Source organism: Megalops cyprinoides, chromosome 5 (assembly GCF_013368585.1).
Source record: "Megalops cyprinoides isolate fMegCyp1 chromosome 5, fMegCyp1.pri, whole genome shotgun sequence".
Classification (NCBI taxonomy): domain Eukaryota; kingdom Metazoa; phylum Chordata; class Actinopteri; order Elopiformes; family Megalopidae; genus Megalops; species Megalops cyprinoides.
In genome coordinates this window covers 22,203,412-22,228,730 of record NC_050587.1, presented here as the reverse complement: position 1 = coordinate 22,228,730, position 25,319 = coordinate 22,203,412, and the positions used below count along the sequence as shown (strand labels likewise).

Sequence of the window (25,319 nt, the reverse complement as noted above, 5' to 3'; positions counted from 1 at the left end):
ATTCACCATGGCACCACAAATGCATACATACAGCTGCAGAGCTCTCCAGCCACTGGACAAAGTGAAGTGCATGGCTAGTTCACCCTGAACTACAAGTTCACGTTTGATTCAAATCAGGAGACGCAACAAACTTAATTTTCAAAACCAAGCTGGAATCTGTCTCTCAGCTGTGTACCAGGTTTAAGACTGAAGAGCCACCACAGCCAAAGCTGAGGAGTCCTTTTCCTCTGGGTACTTGGGCACAGTTATATTCAATGGCCACTTACTTCTTTATTGAAACTCCCATGTGCTCATCTGAACAAATGGTTAGACTGATTCAAACTGTAATATACAGGGGTCACTAAGATAGACAAAGGGGTTTGATTGTTTATTGTTTATGATTTCTCCAATATAATTTCCCACCTTGTTTCCAATGATTATTTTCACATCATTTAATTGATGCAAAAATACACAAAATCAGAGGGGCTGCAGAAAAATGGATGTTCACAATAACCCAATTACACAATACCTCCACACACTGTATACATTTTTTATAGCAAACATATCTTATGCATCTTAATGTATATCATAATATTTTCAACGTACATACCTTTATTAGCAGTGTAGCAATGGCCAAGGAAAAAATTATCTGGAAGTTTTTTTTTTTTAGATTTCAGCAACAAAGTCACAGCAAGCAATCTGCACATCCAATTAATACTCCAAACAACTTAAGAATAATTCACAATAGTTTATTAACATCAACAGAAATGTAAATAAATTATGCTTCTCTCCTCTTCCTGGTGGTACCTCAGCTGCAAAGAAGACCACAGACCGACTGCACTGACTTAAGCAGGTCTTTAAACCTAATGTTTTGATTAGTAGAACACTGAGCTATATCACAACTGAAACAACTATTCGCTATCTATCAGACTGCAAAGGAGGCTTTGTGAGTTTCTGCTACACGACCATTACATCCTATACTGGACATTGGCAGCAAATGGATTCCCATTGCACTAGAATACAGCTGAAAAGCACAGGTGTGGGCCAGATCCAGGTGCTTTGTTTATTGCAGTGGGGATTAGATGAGGGGGAAACAGACCCAGATTATGAGGAAATGAGCAACTCTCATCGTCATGAACAATAAGGGTTTCCTTGACCACATTCTGTTTTATACAGACTTCGGTCCTTTGGTCAACTAAATGTGCTGTTTAAATGACCCCCCCTAGCCATTAAGGTAATGCATTCAGGCAAATGAGAGACCCTGTCGAGTTCATCAGTACCCCTCATCAGCCCAGGTCACTTCATAATCAGGGTACCGGGCCTTCAGCTTCTCTGTGGCAACAGAGTGATTAGCCCTCCCAAAACCCTGCAACAGAGGAAAAACAAGGTTCAAGTTCACTCAATCTGTACTACTGTTTCTCCTTTACTTTGAGTAACAATATTAAGAAAGTGCTTTTTCTCCCCATCTCTCGCACAGAATTTTTCTTCTACTTTCAGTAACTCATAATGTTGGGTGAGAAACAAGTAAGCAGTACTGAGCAACCCTTGCAGTCCATGTTAGTCCAAAGTATAAAGCAAAGTCTGTCTATGAATCAAGAGGTAAATGAAATGAATCCTGCTGGAAAACAAGTTAAACAGCATTGACAGAAGGGTGTATTGTGTCCAAAAGAGAAGAGCAGAATAGTAGCTGCATTCAGTGGATTCAACCACCAAAACACTGAACAGAATAGTGAATGATTTTTCCCTTTTGAGGAACACTTGGGTGATCTTTGGCTTCACAAAAGAAAGATTGCGCAGGTTCACAAATTTGACCTCACCAATCACTCTACAATAACAAGACCCAAACCTCCCTCTGTCATTAATGCAGATATATGAATATATTCAGTTTTTAACAAGGAACCACTGCATGTAATCATGTGTACATGTGAAAACCTCTGCTTCACAGCTGCTCAAGTCATATCAACTGCTATAGTACACTAAAGTTTAGATAAAACCAACATGCCATTGTGTATACTGTTTATATTTTTGATTGCAGTCTGAAAAATATTCTCAGCAAAGCATGTGACAAATAGAGACAAAATAAAACATACATTGCCACTTACGGTTTTTGTGTAGACTGTTCAATGTTTCAATATTATGAATGAGAACACAACCTTTATATCAATATGAATTTTAATAACAAAAATATTTTAGTGTCAAAATATTGCCGGGCTCAACTGTTGTACTACTACTACTCTCTGCAGTAGTAGTAGTGGTTCTGCAAGTGTAGTAACAACACAAACATACATGCACGCACACCATGCCTCGTACCATGGAATAACCATACACATGGATCTTCTTGGCCTGGCTGTCGTGTTTAATTCTGCCCCCTCCCAAGCATTCGCAGTCCAGCCCACCTCCCTTCTCCAGTTCGGCTGCTACCCGATCGTATATATCCGCTATAAAAAGAGAGATGAAACAAGCGATGTCAAAAAAATCTGCCCCTCTGCAAGGCAGTGTCTACATGGATTGGGTAAACCCTGCATTATATTGACATTATTTCCAATTTACTATTCGGTGCATTTCATATATGTTTTTATTAATGCCTTTTCACACCGGCTAATATTACCAGCTGATCTGTAATCTTGCTAGCTCCAACTCACTGGCCACTTGGATAACATTAGCCATCTAACCTCACACTTCATATACTTCTCTATGTATACAGTAATTTGCTTGCTCCCTTAATAGCTACATTATTAGGCATGTGAGAACAGTTACAAAGATTATAACTATACTTTGCTACATGTACATGTACCTGACCGTATAACACAAATGAGTTAAGTGCAATTACTTCAGTGTATGGCTACACAATAAATGCATTCAATAATTTTAATTTAACGCACCTACCTTTACTGCCGACATTACGGTCTGAACATTAAGATAACTAGCTGCTTAGCTAGCCATGCATGCCGCTGGGGCGGAAAGGTTACTTTCAGTTAAAGTCCACGTTACAGTCAGTATTGTTCTACCCAGCTACAACATCTTACCGTGATATTCTGCCCACGCATAGCCGCGTACAATATCTACACTTGAGTCATCTCCTTCCTCGGTGCTGTGCACCCGAATAAGCACATATTTAAACACGCCGTTCGGGTCTATATCTGCTTCTGGAATATTTGCGAGCCGCTCGGCAGCCATGATTAGAGTCCCAAACAGGAAGAGGAATTTTCCCCATTCCTCAACAACCGCGCTTCGCATTCGTCTCTGATTGGTACAGACGTTCGCGTGTGAATGGGGTACTTGTTCTGTGACCTTTCAGATTATCTACCATACAAAATTCCACCAATGGTGCAACGCAAAGGGTTATGGTCCGCGTAGTTTTTTTGTACGTAGTTATATGCGCATATTGGGTCGTGAACTCTGACGCATTTATCATAACTCCTATTTAAGCCTGTTCTATCTCAAAATGTCAGCGTCATGATGAAAGCGAGACAGTCGGCAACCTTAAAATTAGAAATTAAGTTATCATAGAAATATGAGATTTTAAACGATATCACCCATTTAATGCTTGATGTTTAAAATGAGATATTTTTAAAATATATACTCAAGGATGAATGTCAGTTACAGTAATTTAATTCCCAGAAAAAAAAACATGCAGCTTACACTTAAAGAAAAAAAAAACTATTACATTTTATTAATGCAGCATCATACAATGGGCTTATTTTGACCACAGGAACAGAACATACTCTTGTTGTAAACAGATGCGTAAGTAGCAAAAGGTTTATCTTTGGATTTTATGAATGCAGTATTTCTAGACAGTATTTCTAGACAAATATAGTGTGACAACAAACACAGTTATGAAAACATGTAAATGTAAGCTACAGGAAGCACAAACACCAAACACCTTAAAACCGCATATCTCCCATCTTCTAATTTGGGCTTTCCTGGTTCCCTATGGTACATCACATCTGCACCAGTAGAACCCAAGTAGGAAATAAAATTTTTTCTCGTGTCTACACACATGACACCATGTTTCTTACTGTTGGCAACTGTCATCAAATAGACAGCAACTAGCAGCTGCACAGATCTCATTTTACAAGAGCTACATTCAGAGGACATAATCATGTGTCTGAACACATGTCATTCTGATGTGTTACTGGCTACAAAACAAAATCAACACATATCGTTATCTTGTGACATTCTGTGTTGGTGGCTTGTCTGTCCCTTGTTAGGAAATCACAGAACCAGCCGTGGAAAGCACCACTCACCGTGTTACCCCCATCCTTTATGGTGTACTTTTTGTGTGTCTGCGCTATTTGCAATGCATCATTTTGTGTGACTGCTAAAATAGTCACAATTTAAAATCATGATGCAAAAGAAAACAGTGACTTTTACAGCAGATTGTTAGTTTTGGTATGCAAAAGTTAGACCTAACCAATACAAGTGGTGTGACCCAGAGCTGACTAGTGTCCCAATCATCAGCATGGGGGGGGGGGGGGGGGGGGGATTTTATCAATTCCTGACACACATGTGACTGCCCTCGTTGTTGATGAGGAAATTCTTTGGATCAAAAAGCCAGGCCTGGTTACTGCTGCTGGTGTAGCTGTGGCTTAGATCCTGTGAGCAGGGCCAGAGCGGGATTTGGGATCCATCCCTCTCTATATCCCATTCTCATCAGTCTTCTTTCCCCGGGTGTTGTGCACGATGAGGTACACCAGAGGGGCGATGATGAGGAGAACACAGAGGAAGAGCAGGACGCCCCAGGCGCCCGGGCGGAGGGCCTTCCTCAGTTCGACGCTCTCGCTAGGCAACAGGCTGCTCAGGCTGAGCATGTACCCCAGAGCCCAGCCGACGGACGTGCCCCCTGCCTGTGCAACACGACACAGTTACACAACTGCACAAATGCAGCCACACATAACATAAGCAACGTAAAATACAATATGCACACAGCAGTTACACACAGCTACCCACACTCACAGACAAAATACACTGACTGAAACACTCTCACCAGCTGGCTGCTTTGGAAAGGCACAAGACTTTACAATGACCAATCACAAAGCAGCCAGTCTGCTGAAAGAAAAGCAAAAGCTTTGTAAAAAAATTTTGTGTCTCAGGCAGCAGTGTGGTGTGGTGGTAAGGAGCAGTGCTCGTAACCCAAAGGTTGCCAGTTTATTTCTCTGGTGGTACAAGGCTGTTGTACCCCTCAGAAAGGTACTTAATTTGAATTGCTTCAGTAAATATCCACATACCATGCTTTATTATGTGACGGACTCTCTGGTTACTACCTGCGACACTCACCTTGCCCTGGAAAGAGATGTGCTGGAAGGACTGCTCATCGAACCTGTACCCTTGAAGCAGGATCACCTGGACAAACACGGCAACGGAGCAGTAATCTTTCAGGCGAGACTCCTGCCCCGGGGCTTTGGCCAGCATCTGCCACACAGATACGCAGAAAAAGAGAGAGAGAGGGGAACCTCTTCACGCCATTGCATACGGACAAAGGAGACACAGAAAGACATACATATCTACATACTACGTACCTATATGTGTTCTTCTATTTTGCATAGTTGTATTTAGAGTATGAAGTAATATTGTTTACATAATTGCTTTGACAACACTGTTTTTCTCCTGTCAATAAAACACTGAGAGGAGGATTCATTCACTCCAGCTCATGGAGACAGAAGTAAAGCCCTACTACAGGCAGTGTAGCCTCCAGGGAGGCACTGTCAGAAAGCATCCATCCTCCATATCCACGTACAACATAACGTGATCACATGGAGTACGCAGCCCAGCACATGCAAACAGACAGTACACACAGACACATATGCATGCACAGACACACACACACAAACATGCACAAATGCATGCACTTGCACACGCAAAAACGCACAAACGGCTAACACACACTACCTCCTGGTAGCTCATGTTGCAGACAGCACGGACCGCCTCCTCCAGTAGAGCCGGGGTAGTCACAGTGATGCCCGTCGCCAGCTTCAGGAAGGAATGAGTGTAGAAGAAAGCAGAGAATGCCTGAGACAGAGACAGAACAGAGGGAGGGAGGCAGGAATTACATTTTCTGAAGTATACTATATGGACAGAATGCCATCCGTCATATAAAACTGCAGAGGAGGTATAACACGTGCTCTTAAAAAAAGAATACTTTTTTGAAAATGAAAATGCTCATTAGAGAATGTTGTAACACTCTACAGCAGTCTTGGTGTATCCATGGCTGTGCTATTAAAGATTATCTGTTTAATTTGCAATTTTCATCATATCATACACTCTCCTTTCAATCATACATCAATGATTCAGAGCCAGACATTTGCCTTCTCTGCCTTCAAAATTCAAAAATACAACAGAATGGACAGATTGTCATTCAAGTGACAAACAACACATAAAACTATATTATTATAGACAATTGCTGTTCTAACCCAAACTGGTGCTCATCAAAAAGCATCAGCAAGCATATAACTGCTGCAAACACACACCTTTTTGTTCAACTTTTGTGTTCGCCTTTTTGATCAACTGGTGAAGAGATCTGATCAGAGGAGTTTGCTCCCCCTTGCACACCTTCACTTCCCCTTTCCAGCCAGCACCCCCCCCCACCCCCCCGCCCCATCTCTCCACCCCACCTCGGCCCCCCCACAGAGTCCCCAGGGTTCACCATGAAGCTGCCGCTGACGTTGGGCTGGAAGACTCTGTCAAAGGAGCACTGGGAGAAGGAGCAGCTGCCAAAGGAGAAGAGCTGGGACACGTTTCCCAGGCAGTGGGAGTAGTGTCCAGAGCCCAGCACAGTCAGTGGGGCATTTGGCTCGTACGGAGACGGCCTCTTGTCCGCCGTGCAGGGGGAATCAAACACCTCATCCAGCGTCATTTTGACAGTGTGGCCCTCTGGATAGCAAGGGTGAGATATGGAGCTGGCGTAGCCCTGGAACTGAGATCAGGAAGGACAAGCAGTCACATTGGGTGTGGCCTTTTGGATCAATGCTGTGCAGATTGACTGATCCTCATAGCATGTGGGTTGGCAAAAGAGTGGGCTAAGTGAAAAGGGTTAACTATCCACATGATTTACATATTAGACAATGTGCAGCATGTATGCAGCATCAATTAAAACATGAATACTGGTAATGTTCTGGTGTGCAACACTAGTCTATACAAATGAACTGTTATTCAAAATTCAAGGAATATATACTTATTATGCACACATTGGAGAATACTAATAATATAATATGCTATATTATAGCCTGACTGATGATGGGTCACAGTGGAGGGCTTTAGTAAGCGCTCATAGGCCTAGTGTTTTGCACATCAAGCAATCAACACCAGTAAGTAATTAACTAATACAATTATTTGACACTGTTAAAATCAACAAAAACACACACTGATACACTGTAGGAAAAGAACCAATACAAACAGTCAACAATTGACTAAAGATAAAAGCTAATGTTTTGCATATGATAACAAGAGTGTAGTTGTTTCACTGCATATTAAAGTTTTTGTACATTTTATTATTTCCAGGTGATGACTATTGCCTTGTAGTGGGGGTGCACTGGTGGCAAAGTTATGATGCTACAGTGGTCAGTAGAGTTCACCCATTTCCAAGGACAACCCATACCTGCACCAGGTGAGCCAGCAGCCTTCTGAGGACCTGGTCCCGACCGTAGCACAGGAAACTATGAGTGTAGAGGTTGTAGTCCCGTCCATATAGGCGCAGTGTCATGCTGCTATCCTTGTCCTCTACTCTGTCCTGTGTCACAAAGGTGATCTGGGTGGAGGCACCTCCGAAATCCAGGGCCCCCACTGTCTCCCTTCCCGGATTCAGCCAGCGCCCAATGAAGCCGTACTGAGAGGGCAAAGCAGACAACAAGCATGAGATGTGTGCATGACAAGGCTATAATTCCTAGCATGACCACTAGAGGTCCCCTGTCAATTACCTGTTTGCTCCCTGATATTACAATGACTGTCTAACGGTCCATTTTCATGTTGAGTTATAGCCAGCGGGCAAATAAAACAGGAAGTACTTGTACTGACAACCTCTGTGCTGGTTCTCATTGCTAATCCCTCCACATGCTGTGGAGAGCTTGTTACAGCAGGTTAAAGTACAGTTAATGTCTATAACCATTTGAGAGCTGGTATGCATCCAATGTCCTCCAATTTGCATACAGCAAATTAAATTACAAGCGCACTATATTTTGACTGTGCTTATAATTTAATTTACAATATGCAAATGAGTCTAATTGAAACCCAGTGGTCAGCAGTGTTTCACCCTGAGAATTGATCAGTAGTCTGGAATGGTCCAGCAACTGATCACGAAGGAGTCCCACACAGACTGAATCAGGCTGGGCCAGGCTACCTTGACGAAGTTCTCCAGCAGGTAGTTAACAGTGACCCAGCCATATGCCCCCTCGTCTTGTCCAGTCAAGATGGACGCACCCCGGAAGTTAAATGGATAGGACTGGATTTTTTGACCCACTTCCTGCAGGATCTGATCTGAATCCCTTGGACTGGACATACTGCAAAGAAGGAGAGAAGCAGGAGAATGTGAGACAGAGCAACTGAGGGAGGGAGAGACAAAGAAAGAGTTATTGTCAGGATCTATGCATGCCCATTGTGGTGAGGGTGAGTGTTTGTGCAGGTTAAGTGGTGTCACTGTGGTGTGCTGCATTTGTATGTGGCTAACGGCAGTCAGTTAGAGTTAGGGTCACTCAGTGTACATGTATATTGTGCGTGCACGTGTGTGTGTGTGTGTGTGTGTGTGTGTGTGTGTGTGTCTGGGGGAGTTTATGGTGTCATGGTGAATCGTTATTAGGATACACCTGTGCAACACAGGCAGGCTGAGACAAGACAAGACTCACCCTCTCCATTTCACTCAGCTGTCACAGTGAGCTCTTTGACTGTGTGAGAAATATCACCACACCCAGCTCACACACACATGCAAACATATATTCACAGCACCCTACCTCACTCGCACTCACACACACACTCCTTGTCGTATGTTTTAACTATACTTACCGGCTGTGATTTTATATACCTGTATAATGTGTGTGCTTGTGTGTATCTGTGCGAATTTCAGCCTCATCTGAACCAAGAGTCATTAAGATATGTCACCTATACACACAGGAACTGTGAAGAGGGGGGTGACTATTTGGGTTATGGTCACTCTGCAAGTATGTGTGAACTGAGTGGATGCAGCCAAGCTGTGTGCTGTGTATATCTGTGTGTGTGTTTATGTGTGTGTGTGTGTGTGTGTGTGTGTGTGTGTGTGGTGTCATGGTAAATCGTTATTAAGATACACCTGTGCAAGACGTGTGTATGTGTTTTTGCATTTGAGTGTAAGTACGTGTGCATTTGTGTGGATACATGTGCATGCAAGTGTGGATGCATGTCAATGCATGTGTGCATGTGTATGGGTGCATGTACTTGGGTGTGGAAACCTGTGTCTATATGTGCATGCGTGTGGTTATGTGTGTGTGTGTGTGTGGCCCCCTGGAGGTACTATTACTCACTTCAGCAGCCTCATACCAGCCGTAGCTCCCAGGTACACAGGTGTGAGTTGATGTCTGGACTTTGGGATGTCCTTCATGGCCTTGTCCAAGCAAGCCTCCAGACTGCGCCCTGCACCTCCTGGTTGTCCTGCATAGCTGGAGATTCCCCCACCTGGGACAGCAAAATGGGCTTATATTCATCATGGTTTCACTGTGATTAATTTGGTCCAGCATCCCATGACCCAATTTAGTGGTTAGTACCTACTGCGCGCAAAATTGGCCAATGGAGATCTTTCAGTTCAAGGATGTCATTAAAATTATCACTTACTTTATACAGAACAACAGTAAAAAAGCATTCTCATCAAAGATTAAAGCACAGGCTTTGGAGAACTAAAACTACAGAGACCATACATTCAAAACCAGAACTATTAAGTAAAGATTACAATTAGGGAACTATAATGATGATTGGCATGCTTTCATTGGTACTTTAAGGGCCTCTGCTTTAAACCAGCAATCAAGTGCTGTTGTGGGAAATGGAATTTAAAATGGTTGGGGTATTCAGGTATGCATTTGTTTTGAGGTGTTGTTCATCCACACACACATACACCGACACATGCACACACATGCACACACACACACAGCAAAAAAGGCACCTCACTCACCTTTGGCGTGACACTCACTGTGTTGGGTGACGATTCCAGTACCATTCTGCTTGTCTGCTGGCCACTTGTAAATGTACAAAGCAGTGTGGGAGGAGCCAGCATCCAGGACTACACCATACTGGGATAGAACAGGGAGACAGTGCTCTGTGCTGTCACTGTATTCACCCCCCCCCCCACACACACTCCTTAGTATACAGCACAACAGTTCAATAGCTTGGCTACAAAACAGTGGAAAAAGAAGATCATTTTGTCTGATCTATCTGTGTATCTTCCATTGGGACAGTCAAGGCATGCCCCACTTTAACCACACAAGATGCCAAATAGTACAATCATGTGACCTAGGAAAAGGAACCCATCCCTAAAACAAAAAGCATTTCCTGTACCACACAGGCATGTGGTCTAATACCAAAAATGCCAGTGTGAAATCACCTCCGAAAGAGTTACGTTTAACACTTAGTGTCTAAACTGCCCCACTTGGCACAGAGTTAAAGTTTTGACATTTTTTAAATTACTTCTTTTCTCATATTCCCAGTTACATTGATTTATCAAGCTGAGGGCTACATAATTGTGGTTGAATGGCTATAACAATATGGTGTCGAATGACAAGTCTTTACAATGTATGCTAACACTCCACACCCAGCCTTGCGCAATTCCTACAGTGCTAAACACACTGAACAGTGTCATAAGATCATTCACATCAATGTTATCACTTAAAGTTCAGCACTCACAACCCTGCTGAGTACTGTATATAGATAGAAACAATCCACATCCACACTGAAAGTTTGTGAAATGCATACCAGCATTTCCTGCAGTTGACTTACAGCAATATGGTTAAACTGGGAATACTATTGCTCAGATGACTGTAATATTTGTGTTACGTGCCTTCCAGTTGTGGCACTTCCTGTTTTGGCACAACTGTAAACAATAAACTCATGCCAAATTAGTCAATTTTTTTAAATCTTTGAATCTACGAGACAGACAGCGAATGCAAGAGAGGGATGATCATTACAATAGCCTACACTTGGCCTCACTTGGAATGTCACACTGGAGCTAACAGAAATCCATGCAGTACTTAAGCTAGAGTTATGCGCAGGGTAACGCCAGTATCACAGCATAATGGGGCTCTGTCACTTTCAAACCAACATAGGTTTTGGGGTCATTCAGGGTATTCCGGAAAATAGTGCAGCAATAACTCAGAGCAGCCCTTGACTGCAAAGTGACTCACCATTAGTTGCATTTTATGTGCTGCTATTCTAATGCAGATTTATAAAGCGCTCACAGGGCTGAGTGGAAAGGTTTCAATACGTCAGACTTGCAGGAAGTCCAACACGTTTTCATCCTTGCAATCTTTTTTTTCATTTTGCCATCCCTCTCAGTATATCAGTCAATCAACCTGATATAGTGATAGCGTTATACAGAACTACCCTAGATTCATTGCCTGTCTTGTTTGAACAACCTACGCCTTTCATTTTTTGTCTCTTTTTTATCACAACCTGCTTTAGGTCAAGTACATTTGCTTAAATTAATAATTTACATTTTTAAGATCCCACTACCCCCAACACCTCAAAATGACATGTTAACAGCCACGTTAACTGTTGTATGTGAATTTCATTCATGAAGCATCCTCTTCCAGGCCAGGAGTCAAAGAAGCGTTCCAAAAGGGGACTGTGATAACCAACTGAATGGTTAGGCACCTGACACCTGCCTTATTCTGCAGGGCTCTTTTTAATGAGCTGACAATAACAATGGAACTGTGGAGTTTAACAGTGGAACTTGTGTTCCAGACATATTACAGACACCACATGTACTGTATGTGTTTTTGACAAGTTCTAAGAGTGGTTATAACAGCACACTGTTGAAAGGGAAAGGGAGGGAGAGAAAGAGAGACACGCGATTAATTGACGTAATACTTACCTATAAATCTAAGTATCAGATGGATGTAATCTGTGGATTATTGCCTCTATAATTCACACTATCACACAGGCTTTTTCTCATTTGTATACTCTGCTTTTGAAATGCTTTACATTGTCAGGTAATCTGCAAATGAAGGATACTTTGCATTTGGCTTGAGAATAGGCTACCTATGTTTTCTGTGGCTTAGCACCTTTGCCATCAATGCCCTCAATGTTCCTCACCATATCTGTCTTTGCTTAACTTCTCCATTCACTCTGATACATTCAAATGCACTCCACTCCACATCTGATACCATAACGAAAATAATGGTGAAGCCAGTTTTCAACAAGCGATAAGTAATAAGAGATCTCTCTCTTTCTCCCCATCCTCCCAGACTTCCTCTTTCTGAGCTGCCCTTGGGGTGAGGTGGGGTAAGTGCAGGGAACCGTTCCGCTGATAAGGATTCCAGAAATGGGACGGGACGCAGTGTGTCTGGGACAGGTTGGAGCCACAGGATCGGCACTGAAGTATATACCCACATGTGGGCCACAAATCACCTCTTCCTGTTCACTGCTCTCTTTCCACTCTGGTCCTCCCTCTCTTGAGCATGCTTTTTATAAATGAACAACAAGCTTAGAAGAATTTAACTGCAGATTGGCCATACATATTTTGCTAACTTCATAAATACTTCAAGAATGGTTTAAATGTAATGTGTAAAGTTGTGGATTTTTTTTTAAATAAATGTAGGTTTGCTTTTAGTTTGGTTGTGTTTATTTTCTTTAATTTCATATTTTGCCCAAATATGCTTTACTTTAAAAAAAAAAAAAAGTTAAATGTTAAAAGTCATGTCCCTTTGTCTGTCTTGCTTACCCTCTCTCTCCCGTTTTCTTCTTCTGACCATTAAGTATTCTATCTGTGCAGTTATGTTACAGCCAGCTTTACTACATGCTCCCATTATGTACAAATAAAGTCTGATCTTACAAGTGCACAAAGTGGTCTGACTGCCCCACCTCTCTCTCCCTCTCCCTCCCCTTGTCTGGTTGGTTGCTGACAGTTTCAGCTGCCACCATGAAAGAGCCCCCTGGTACAAATGGCTGGCAAGAAACTCAGCTGTGAGTGAGGATGAGAAACAAAGAGCTTGCACACAAACCCCTTCCTGTGAGAGAGCGATATAAACTAGTTTGCTAGCAGAGCTAAATGAACAGAGTTAAACATTTAATCATTTCTGCTTAGCATTTCTGTATACCTTTTCTGTATACCTGTATGAATGAGAGACAGAGAAAGGTAATAGGGGACGTGGGAGACGAATAGGAGGGTGTATTATTATCATTCAGAAACTGAAGATTGGTTTTTATAAGCTCCTCATCAAACCCTTTCTGGACAAAAAAGATGCTTTACAAGCACAAGTGACAGACAAAGCCACATTAAAGGGGAAAGCAAAAGAAAGCCACTCAGATCCAAGAATACAATGAGACAGATGAGAGAACAATATACAGGCAAACAGAAAACACAAAAAGCCAAAACAAGGTATGCATGCGAATGATCTATGCCACCACAGCTTTTCTTTGAAACCTGCTGTTCACAAGCTATGCCAGGCATTTCTACTACAGCTGCTTCTTCTCAACAAAGGATGTGGCTAGTACGTACTCATGCTGTTTGTGGTAACTTCAGAATGTGTGTGCGAGAGAGAGAGACAGAGAGAGTGATTGTGCTTGTGTGCATTCACCTGAGTGCTTGCTTGCAGGGCGGGTGTGACACTTATTTGTGCAGGTTGTACAGTTTGAGCTGTGAGAGTGCGTTTGGTTCCTTTGGTATACGTTGAGTTTATATAAGATGATTTTTTTTACACAGAACCATATGAATGTTCAGCCCTGGGGCATCACTCTCTTCTGTCTGTGCGCACACATCTGACCGGAGCCTTCCAATTCAGCACGTCTGAACAGCTCCACATGTGACTGCTCATACTGTAGCCCTGTGCCTCTCTGGAAAGAAAGGCCCGGAAACTTTTCATATTTCCCCACATTAAACAGCATTTAACATGCACTCTGCAGTAATTTTCAGGCCGTGGAAATAATCTCAAAACAAAGACAGTAAAAACAAACAACTCTCACATTAAAAACTCACTGGTCAAGGTGATCTTTTTTATCTTTTTCAGTATGCCCCAAATATACCTACATATACCAGCATTTTGAAATATACCAGCAACCCCACATAGTACAACAGGTAAAAATACCGGAATCATGTCCATCTGGGGCTGTGTGGACAATGCCTTTTCTGGGAATCAGTCCTGTATTGTGAAACTGTGACAAGGAGGCAGTAGCAAAACAGGAAAAAAAAAGAAACAGGAGCTTGTTCTGTGATTTTCAAGCGTTGCTAAGAAACAGAAAGACTCTAGGTGGTGGGAAAATCTAAGCTGCCAACAATTCTTGCGAGGCGTTGAGCAATTAGAGCAATTAGCGTCGTTCCGTAACAACACCCTCCTCAATGTGCGTCGTTTCACCATCCCAGCAAGACAATAATGTGTATGTACAGTACACGTGTATATGACAGCCTGTTGCTTCTATTTGTTTGGTGCAATTCAAAAAAGAAGATGGGTTTAATTTCAGAATATGATGAGCCACAACAAACTTTCAATCGTAAAGTTTTTACAACAAAGGGTGTTCTGACAGAATCATGAACATGCCGCACATCATACCGCAAAATGACTCAGACTTTCAAAGCAATCATTGTAAAGGACTCATTTGAATTTTGCAAAAGCATCCCCAGCTTTGTGAAAAATATGAAAATAGTATGATTCTCTTCCAAATGTATATCTATCCCAATATCTAAATTATTTCATTACAAAAAATACCACAAAATTGACACGTGCCTTATTACAGTATTGTTTTCGAAAATACGCTTCTGTAGCTCAAAAAAGACACGCTGATGCAAATCTGTCAGGAGCATATTTATGAGCGTATCCCCCTCCCTAAAACCACTGCATAGTTAGCGCAGTAAAACTTCCAGGGGACTGGCAGACTTTCTCATCCTTTTTGTCCTACTGCAGCATTAATCAGAAAATGCACCCCAGACTTTAAAGATTCCCACGTACAGACTGTTTAACAAAAGGTTACATGGAAACGGCTAATGTGCAAACGTTGTTGTTTCTTATTGTTTATATCTGCGAATTACAGAGTGACAATATTGTTTTAATAAACGGTGCACCTTCTGATCTACAGAGGTGTGAATGCACGTTGCTTTACGTTCTTCCAAACAGGACTAACTGACCGCTTTCTATTTACTGACTGTACCACACTGTTGTACCAGGGTGGAGATGCAAACCAGGATGAACTAACACTCATTCATCCATAGTTTTTTCCACTTTATTACTGAAAGCAGCCACATTTTCTTTTATCCACGAAACTACATCTGCGCATTCCAAAGTGGAAACTGTCGAAAACTCACACGTGTACCTGTAAGATGATCACTACCCTACCTGCAATAACAAACTGACACTTCTGATATGTTAACGCCGCACTTGGAAAACGGTGAGATAAATGCTATTAATATGTGTACACGAAGCACATGTTGTTTTATGTTCAAATTAGTGTAGTTAATATAGATGGTAGTGTCGTCGTAGTGACCAAAATACTTACAGCAGATTTTAAATATTAATTTAAACTCTAAACTCCCTCATGTAATAAGACCTGCTGAAAGTAGTCTCGTTGGTGTCCCCACGAGGCGGCGAAGCGTTCAGCTGACGTGAGCACAGACTTCAGGAACCTTTACAGAAACGCTGCGTTTGTGCATGAGCCTTACCATGTAATCCGGCGGTTCTTTCATATCTTCGGTTGGAATGGTCAGCAGGAGAATAGCCAATACACCCAGCAACAAGAGGACGACAGGCAAAATAATCCGACTATGCTGACTAGCCATGTGCTTATGTGAGGTGGCGGAGTGCCCGAGAGACGGACCGAGCGTCGGAGTAACACCAAGTGATAGCGGTAGAGAGCACTTCTAAAAACGTACGCTGGCGCTGTAGTGAGGAACTAGCGAGCGGACAACAGGATGTCTTGTTTTCTCCATGGGTTTCGTTTTGTGTATTTTGGGACCGCTTTGTAAACCTGTCGACCACGCCCATTTGATAATGATTTTACATGGCTGCGTTTGACTGTCTACCAGGTCTTACTGATAGCATGTTTTCAAAGCGTAGCCTATTAGCCGCCCTTCATTAAGTGAAGTAACAAACAAAAAAAAAAAAAAAAATCATTGAAAAGTTTACATTCAAAATTCTACTGGCTGAGCAAGCTAAATTGGAAAAATAGTTTCCCTAATTGGCACTGGCATAAGGGTAATTAAGCTCCTTGGTTGCAAGTACTTAGGATATTTGAATGAGGGAGAGTGTGATGGATAAAAAATGTTCTACTTGTGTGACAATTTTAAGTTGTAAAAATAAGCGCTTGCTAAGTGCACAGCGCAATTAAACATATTGCAATGAGCAGAAATTGAGTTTAAGAAGGGGGGATTGACAGGTAAAGTGACAGTTTTTTAAAAGCTGCTGAGGACACCGAGATCACACATCTCACGATGACTGAGGTAACAGGTAATTTCCGTTTGTTAGATATTGACTCAAGCACTTCTTGAGTGTCTTGGTGTTGGGACTCCAATAATGTTAGGTAGAGGAAACACAGCCATTGTGTTTGTTTAGCCACAGGCTATTCGGAGGGAGTAGTGAGGATTAAGACCCATTTGTGAATCTGTGTCATCCACAGTACACATGTGTATGTGTATGACCGGTGGGAATAGCCCCATTCATACAACACGTTGCAACAGCAGTAAGGATCTTACTTTTCAGTCATAAAGTGAACCCCACTCTCCAACTCCACAACCTATCTGCATTACTGCACTGGTAAAACCATGGGCCTCTTAGTGAGTAGTATATATCATGTCCTGGTCTTCCACCCCACTTTGCACCAACATCACCATATTGTTAAATGGCCAGGTCTCATGACCTATACTGGTCTTCTCTAAACAGCATTGCACTGCACTCCCATGTACTGCAAAAACAGGTTTGGCGGGCTTGCTATTATATCAGTCAGGCCATTATGAAGAGGGTTGCACTCATCTACACTATTATTTGTCTTCTAGACTGAACTGCAGTCCCATGCCACACACATTTTTGATTGATGGGCAGTACAATTTAGGTGGCAGAGAGTGCCCGTCATACAATGATGCAGAGCATTGTGCCATAATGTTGGTAGGGGAATCCACAATTCCTTACACTTGGACAGCTATCCATCTCGGACCGGATGCAGCCTTGCTTTCTGGGAAGAGCTGTGGTGATCAGTGGAGAGGGTCCAAGACATTCCGGAGAGCAAGTGTTTGCAGCCTGTGTTCTGCTAAAGCTGCTGCACTTCAAGCAATGATTGCACTTTTGTTGGATGGTTTGTCATTAAAGGAAATTAAAGCAATAAAATGGCAAAAAGCAAACAGCAAAGACAATATTGTCTCTTTCAATTTAGCTCTTGTGGATGCTTAGAAATAGCAGTTGGTTTCTCATGTCTCACCAAGTAATATCTTTAAGCTGTGCTTTAGTTTGGATTCTACTTTATGTGTTGTTGAAGTAGCATAATACAATTGTAAAATGCCTATTATGATGGCATAGTTATTTACACAAAGTGACACAGATACATACACACCATAAGCCATTCAGGTATGTTAGAGCCAGGTGTTCTGCCATTGATACATTGCAGGAGATCAGTTAAAGGATCAGTTAAACTCAAAAACATCAAAGAGGCAGACTGATCTACAAAGGGTTGAGTTATTTTTTCTCTCTCCTTTTCTTACCTTTGTTTCACAATCCTCTTTGTACACAGACTCTCTCACTCCATGATACAAAACACTGGGCTTCAAAGGTGAGGCAAAGGACTTGGATCATCTCATCATTTTAAATGACCTGGTCTACTCATACCGCTTACTTTCACCTTACAAAGAGGATTCCATAGGATTGCCGTGCCATTGTGAAACAAAAACAAGGGAAAAAGTACTATTGATAGCATGTAAAATAACAACAATACTGGGACTTAACAGTATAAAGGATACAATTTTGACAAGAACAGCCTGAGCATCTGTTAGGTTGGAACTTTACACTAACACTGCTACCTACACTTGTATTTCCATGGAGTATTGGTTTCCTATGAGTATAATGTAGCTAGTCCATTACAGCTTTCCCCCTCAAATCAGTTGACAATAAAGCAGCTACAGACATTTTACAAAGCAGGGGACTTTTTAAAAGAATACCAGTGCTGATTAAAGCTCTCTTTCTGAAGCAATGAAAAGATTCACTGTGAGCAGTTCCAGGGATTACAACCCTATTATGGCAGGATTGACCAAAACATATCAGTGCTGCTAATCCCTTTCTGTACAGCAACTGACAGAGTTTGGTGATTATTCAACACAAAAGATCTCTGCGTAACATTAACAGCAGGCCAGCCTTAAATGGTTATCTTGAAATAACATGAGACCAAGGGAATTGGTGGAGAGGTGGAGGTGCATGACAAAAGTTTTGAGCAGTTTTTTTTTTCCCCACAGGCCTCCAGCATTTATATTTGAGAACAAACCAGGCATGGGACAGGCTTTGCATAAACTGAACTGCCTAAGGGGGAAAGATCTGAGTTTCCCCTGAAAAGCAGTATAATTGACACCAGAGTTTCTTTGTTATGCAATCACTTTGTGTTTATTGTTTTCAGCCCCTGTATGCTTAGTGTGCCACTTTTGTCCAGAATAGTTCCATAAGTGATTCTGTGAAGATTTTCTCTCTCTCACTTTCTTTCCTCAATTATGGAATATACTTTAAGGACTTTTAAAATGCAGGAAGCCTTTTCTCTCTGACTAAAGATTCAAGTTATAAATTCTCATTCATTCTTATTGTCTTTCCCACTGTTTCTTTCTCTCCCCTTCTGCTCCAGTTGCTGTCTTTCATTCTGTCTTTGTTTTCATCTTTCCCTCTGTGTCTTCATTTCTCTCTTCCCCTTTCTCTCTCAACCTCTCTGTCTCATTGGCAGTCTGCCATCTGAGTGCATTTGGCTCTCTTTTGAGCTGAAGTGCTACATGGGCAGGAACTCTGACAGTAACTGTTGCCGCTCATGAATGGCACTGTTTCTGCCTCCACACAGAGGAAATCTGTGTCATCCCCAAACCTTGGGCCTGAACCCCAGCTCAGAAGGGCAGCCTGCTGTCCTCACACAGCCTGTCTCAACCCTGCACGTGTTTTTACCCCACAGAGAGAGCTCACAGCAGGAAGACTTCATGACACTGCTCTTGAATTAAGACAACACAAACATCCTGGCACAGCCATGCATGTAATGCCTCAGAGACACCTGGCACCTCGAACGTGAGCTTTGATGAGGTCACCCAGAGTTTGCTGTAGATTGTCCGGTCTTTGTCACGCAGCATCTACATGGGCTCCTATTGTCCAATCAGATCACGTGGCAATTAGAGGCGCAGGTTTTCTACCAGTGGCTGAACTGTGCACCCACGTGGACTATAACATTTTAAGTAGCTCTATGTACGTGCAACAAGAGCAATGTCCGTGCACATTCAGTCTCACTGGCTAGTGAATTATGAATTATTCATATGCACATGCATTGGCATGCGCACACACATCCGGCAGCAGTGGGTGACCTGCAGCAGAGTTCACTCTCATCCAGATGGAAACCTCAGCTGAGACTGACACTGCGGCCCTTCCAAACTTGTTCCCCAACCTGGCTGAAGGCACGGCTAATGTGAGCCATATGTCATTTTTATGTTGTTTTAAAACAACAAACAAGTTTGCTCCTCAACCTTGCTCTGCCAGCCTGCACTATCAAGGGTCAACATGGGATAATGCAATCCCGTATGACATCGCTGCAGAGTCTGTGGGCAACAGTGAGTGATATTTATGGCAGGCCAATGCCTGCAGGCAGCTGACTACTTCATCATCGGCCTTGACAGCTGTTGGCCCCAGAGAATGGCTAAAGAGATGACACTTCCTGTATTTCTAAAATACACGGTTAAAACAAATTGCACACATATGTGCAGGGATCATAGGGGAACCTCAGAAATCAAAACTTACGTCTATGATCAGCAAATCATTAAGTAGGCAAAGCTGGCCCTGGAGTGGCTCAACCAGTACAAAGGCTTGATGTCAGCTGATCCTAGTCATATCATCAGCTGATGATGACTGGGAGCCCATAGCGGTGGAACAAAAATATGGCTTTGTTCAACCAAACGATAGGTCCCTGGATGGCCTGCCCTGCTGGTCTGTAAGGTAAGTGGTAGTTGACAACACCTGTCTCAGAGGACAGCATGTTAGTCTCAGCCTATAGAATTGGTGGGTGTTGTAGCTGTGGGACATCTATGACAATTGGGCATTGCAAATTTAAAAAAATAAGGGAAATCTGATTATGGTGACTGCAGCCACATTTTCTGTTCAGAATTCCAAAAAAAAATTCTGTCAGGACACTATTTGTGCATTCCCAGTGCTAAATCCAACAGGAGGGGGAGATGCCTTTCACTGCACCCATATATGAGGCTGTTAAACAAACACAAACAAAGCTTGTCCAGACCTATCTTGGCACTGTACTAGGATACCACACACCACCTGCCCATCATTCAGGCATACTAATGTTTTATGTGCAAATCAATGCTACCTGTCACTTACATTAATAGGTAAATGATGATGCAGTTGTCTTCTCTTTCTTTCGTGTTTTTACAATATTTCTGCAATTTTGAGTAATCTTGAATTTAAATTACCCGTAATGAGATAAATAAAAGTTATACAAATTGAAACTCTGTGAATCAGTGACACACTAACTGGCACAGAGGGGTTCTTTAAAGCAGAGGGTCTTTAAAGGTTACAGACAGGGTCCAACTTGGCTGGTGATATATAAAGGACTGATATTCCTATTGCTAGCGCTGACTGATACACTGACATACTACTTCCTTAATAACACACCCACCCACACAGATACACACACATATCACATGGTGTCTCACAAGGCCAAACATTCTGTGTTGACAGTGGGATTAGCAATTAATGAATGCCAGTGTTTTCATGGAAAAACACCCACTTTCTCAAAAAGACCTCGCAGTTTAGTGTGGGCAACATAGAGCTTGATTATAGCTCATGACTAATAAAACATACCAAAACACACAGGCACACGGAAGTAAACATGAAAATTAGGCAACAAAGAACTGATCGCCCTTCCTGTCACGCCCCAAACCTCACTGGTGTTACCACAGACATTAGCCTTGAGGTGAGCAACAGCAGTTTTCCTAACTGTTTGGAAGTTAATTACCTAGCTTTCCTGTTGTGGTTAAAATAGCAGCTTGTTGACCACAAAGACCTACACACTTGTAAGAAATTCTAGGGAGATTCACATTTATTAACTTCTTTCTCCCCTTTTATTTCAGGCAAGTGAACTGTGATTTAAATGTCTCATAACACCCAGGAGGAAAAAAAAGATGATTCAGGAGAATTTTCTGACAGCACCTACACAATTAACTCATAACTTTTGTTATGAGAGATTTTATGGAGGCTCTAGCTGGATTTGACTGAGGTTTGGGTGGGATTTACATTTACATTTACATTTATTTATTTAGCAGACGCTTTTATCCAAAGCGACTTACAAAAGTGCATACAGTAGGTACAGCGACAGTACGGGGACAGGATGTGTACAGTTCCACAATGAGACAGTTCTCAGCTGAGAGCAAGGTCTGTCTGAGGACGCAGTACTATCAGATTTGTACAATTACAGCCTAAAGGGCAACTAGTACGATACACTTTCGAACGGCAAAACTTCAACAACTTCAAACGGCACAATGAGCGTCAGGGTAAAGGCGGCAACAAGAGACATTTAAAAGCACAATTTAAAAAGCACAGCAATTTACGACAGCACTGATGGGCGGGGGGGGGCAGCAATTGTGTGCTGGGTCAGTCCAGGTACAGTCTGAAGAGGTGCGTCTTCAGGCCCCGTCTGAAGGACTGGGGTGAAGAAGCTGTCCGTAGCGAGACCGGGAGTTCGTTCCACCACTGGGGAGCGATGTAGGCGAAACGCCGATGTCTGGCAGAACGAGCACCTCCTGCCTTGACCATGCAGGGAGCAAGGCGTCCAGTTGCTGCTGAGTGCAGGGGTCGGGCTGGTGTGTAGGGCTGGATGAGTTCTTGGAGGTAGGCAGGGCCTGTTCTGTTGACTGCAGAGAAGGCGAGGGTCAGGATTTGCTCAAGATTTTTAAAATTTTCTTCAAAGGATTATGGAAGTACACTTCAGAAGCTCCATCAAGCTAATTTCTGTCAGCAGAACAAGTGGACATAGTTAGAGATTATTAAAGGTATAATTTCACACTGAAGTGTGTAAGAATTCTTCACAAGGAGAATTATTCATTAATGTAATAGCCAAGGTACATATAGGAGCAGACTCACAGTTCCAGCAACCCAGAAAGACCCATGTATACCAAAGGCAAACCCGGGAAAAGCCCATGTTCCCAGATGTGTTTAAAAGGTGTTTTAGAGTTATAACTTAACACTTAACACAGTATTAGATACACTATAGATTACAAGTAAAATGGTTGGCCTATTTTGGGTTGAACAGGCTATTTTGGCCATTAAATTTTTTGTTCTTAAGTGGGAGATGACTGTTCTGGGGGGGTTTCACAACAGATTAGCCTGTCACACAGTGGACACACTTAAGCTTTTGGTACTTACATCTTGGACTCAGATGAGTGGGAAAGAAGGTAGAATAGGGAAGCAAAGTTGGTGGGGTTGCCATGGAGTGCTTTATATGTGTGTAGCAGAAACTATTCTTGATTGTACTGGTGATCAGGGGAGCTTCTGGAGTGCTGAGGAGATATGTTGTGAAAGAAATGTGAGTTCTGTACATATTGTAATTTACATGGATTGAACTGTGTCGGGAAGACATCTCTGCTTTCAGTTGAAAGCAGATCAATATATACCCAGGATTAGGCTTTGTTTGCTATCCTAAGTGTTGCCACTGAACATTCATCTGACATTAACAGCAGCAGGTATTTAAAAATGAGGAGGACTCACTGTCCCTGAAAACTGACTCATCACCATACCTTTGTACCTGAAGACAATCATACCCTCAAAACAGGTGTTTACTGGCTACATTGATTGACACGTGGCCTATGTCTCCCTCCAGTGGGAAAATCTGGAAGAACATAAAGCAACTCCATTTGGATGGCAAAAGGCAAAGCTGATGTTCCCGTTATTTGACTGGCCCCACTCAATTTCATAGCCCATGTTAAAAAATACACAAACTTTTTGAATATGTCTTTAATGTTATTATACCACAAAAGCAAAACTATTAAAGATGCTTCTCATCTGATCTAAAACAAAACCGAAGCATTTACATTAAAAATTTACAATTTTACCCACTTTTAAGAACATAACAGTAGTCAACATTTTCCATTTGGTCTAACTTTAATATAATGCAGCTCACTTCTGACAGGCAGTTACTATTCTAATTTCAGTTTCTGTATTGGGAAGCTTGAAAGTGAATTTTAAGGTTCTCCATTTACACTGTTATATTGTGTCATAATGCCACACATGACTTAGAATAAAAAGGGAACCCAGAAACCAAATATCACAAAGGTCAGCCATTGGACAAATATGGCAGTGACATATTTTAAGAGCTGTCAATCATCCAGTATTCTTATGTTTGATGCTTGATGGGTGGACATGTCACTTGGCACACAGCACTCTGCATCTTGCCTGCTCACTTGCACAGCACTGTAATCCAACAGTTAGCTGTGACAAGGTACAGGGTGAACCCAAATGCTGGGGTGACTCGAGGCACAAGAGGTTTGGTGTCTGACATTAACTGGAGCTGCACAACAGCACTGCTATGAGCCAATGGGTAAATGACCGACATTTCAGGCAATGCTGAGTGGAGACAGACTACCAATGTGAAACCAGCAGAAAAGGGAGAAGAAAATGGGGGCACTATGGCTCTCTCATATACCCGGTCAGCCACTGTCTCACTTGGGGTCTGCTAATATGTCTCTCAAAACATCGGGAAGGACGGATATTCACGGCATAGGTGCCAGACCATGATGCAATGATAGTTCCAAAGCAACAGCAGTACCATCGCGGCCAATGCCAGCAGGATGAAGGCGACCAATAGGAGGCGCTGCTTTACGCAGGTAAGGTTACGCGCCGATTCGTTCCGCTCCAACGAGTTCCACTCACTGGCTTCCTCCAGATCTCGGAAGTCCCGGTCACGCTGCAGCCACCTTTTCAGGGAGAAGTACAAGGTCCCTCCAGTTGCCTCTCCAGTGCGTCTCAACGGCTCAGACACGTCCATCCCGGAGTCACGACCAGTGACGCCCCTCAGAGACTGGCAATGCTGCAGCACGGAAAACAACCAACTAAATGAACAGTGGCAATGATCCTTAGAGGGTTTCTTTCTCCGAAGACTCCTCCCCTTACAGCAAGAAACAAACAAGCTGCACATACACTAATCAGCGTTTCACAAACCTCTCCTGGAGGACCCCTTGTCCTGCATGTTTTAGATCAGCGTTTCCCAACCCTGCTCCTGAAGGCACACCGTCCTGCATATCTTCTATCTATCCCTGCTCTACCTACCTGACTGAACTCATCAGTGGCACTTTTGATTAGCTGAGCACACCTGATTTAGTCAAGCAGGAAGGATACATAGAAGATATGCAGGACAGTGTGCCTCCAGGAGCAGGGTTGGGAAACACGGTTTTAGATCTCTCCCTGCTCCAACACAGCTGATTTAAATGATCAGTTTGTTATTAAGCAGTTTCAGGTGTTCATAATGAGTTGATCATTTAAATCAGCTGTGTTGGAGCAGGGAGAGCTCTAAAACATGCTGGACAAGGGGTTTCCCAGGAGAGGTTTAAGAAACGCTGCACTAACTAGCCTATTTTGTTAGAATTATTTTCAAATTTGACGATTCCTTTCCAACACTGTGTAATTACATTTGAATTAAATAACTGTTGCTATCCGTCTAGTTTTAGTCTCATTTGATTCAAATTACTTAAACTGGACGATTTCAGATGAAACTACAGTTTGCTAAATTAAAAGTCCTGGAAAATGTAGCGAAGTGTTACCCGAGTAACGCTGTGAATATCTGATAGCTGGCAACGTCAACGCCAGGAGACCAGGATTACAGGTATAAATCGATGTTCTTTGCCCGGTTAAGTTTAATATAATTATTTGCACAGCGCTGCATATAGGCCAAAAACATGCGAATTTTTGACAACAAAACAGTATGAACATATAAAATATCTATGGACAAATTTGGATATCATTGCTGTG

At 42.4% G+C, this 25,319-nt stretch overlaps 2 protein-coding genes across 2 annotated transcripts; both read right to left on the bottom strand.

The window, feature by feature from the left end:
- Positions 1-747: 747 nt before the first annotated feature.
- phpt1 (phosphohistidine phosphatase 1) lies at positions 748-3,232 on the bottom strand. Its single transcript, XM_036529500.1, has 3 exons — positions 3,006-3,232; positions 2,290-2,417; positions 748-1,345 (listed from the first exon to the last, which is right to left on the bottom strand). The coding sequence occupies exons 1-3, from the start codon at positions 3,214-3,216 to the stop codon at positions 1,253-1,255; spliced, it is 432 nt and encodes a 143-aa protein (XP_036385393.1). The 5' UTR covers positions 3,217-3,232; the 3' UTR covers positions 748-1,252.
- A 1,228-nt stretch (positions 3,233-4,460) lies between these two features.
- LOC118778565 (ectonucleoside triphosphate diphosphohydrolase 2-like) lies at positions 4,461-16,036 on the bottom strand. Its single transcript, XM_036530161.1, has 9 exons — positions 15,797-16,036; positions 10,106-10,223; positions 9,465-9,615; positions 8,312-8,471; positions 7,574-7,801; positions 6,623-6,892; positions 5,869-5,988; positions 5,257-5,391; positions 4,461-4,826 (listed from the first exon to the last, which is right to left on the bottom strand). Exons 1-9 carry the CDS (start codon positions 15,911-15,913, stop codon positions 4,617-4,619), a joined length of 1,509 nt encoding a protein of 502 aa, XP_036386054.1. The 5' UTR covers positions 15,914-16,036; the 3' UTR covers positions 4,461-4,616.
- Between the last annotated feature and the right edge of the window lie 9,283 nt (positions 16,037-25,319).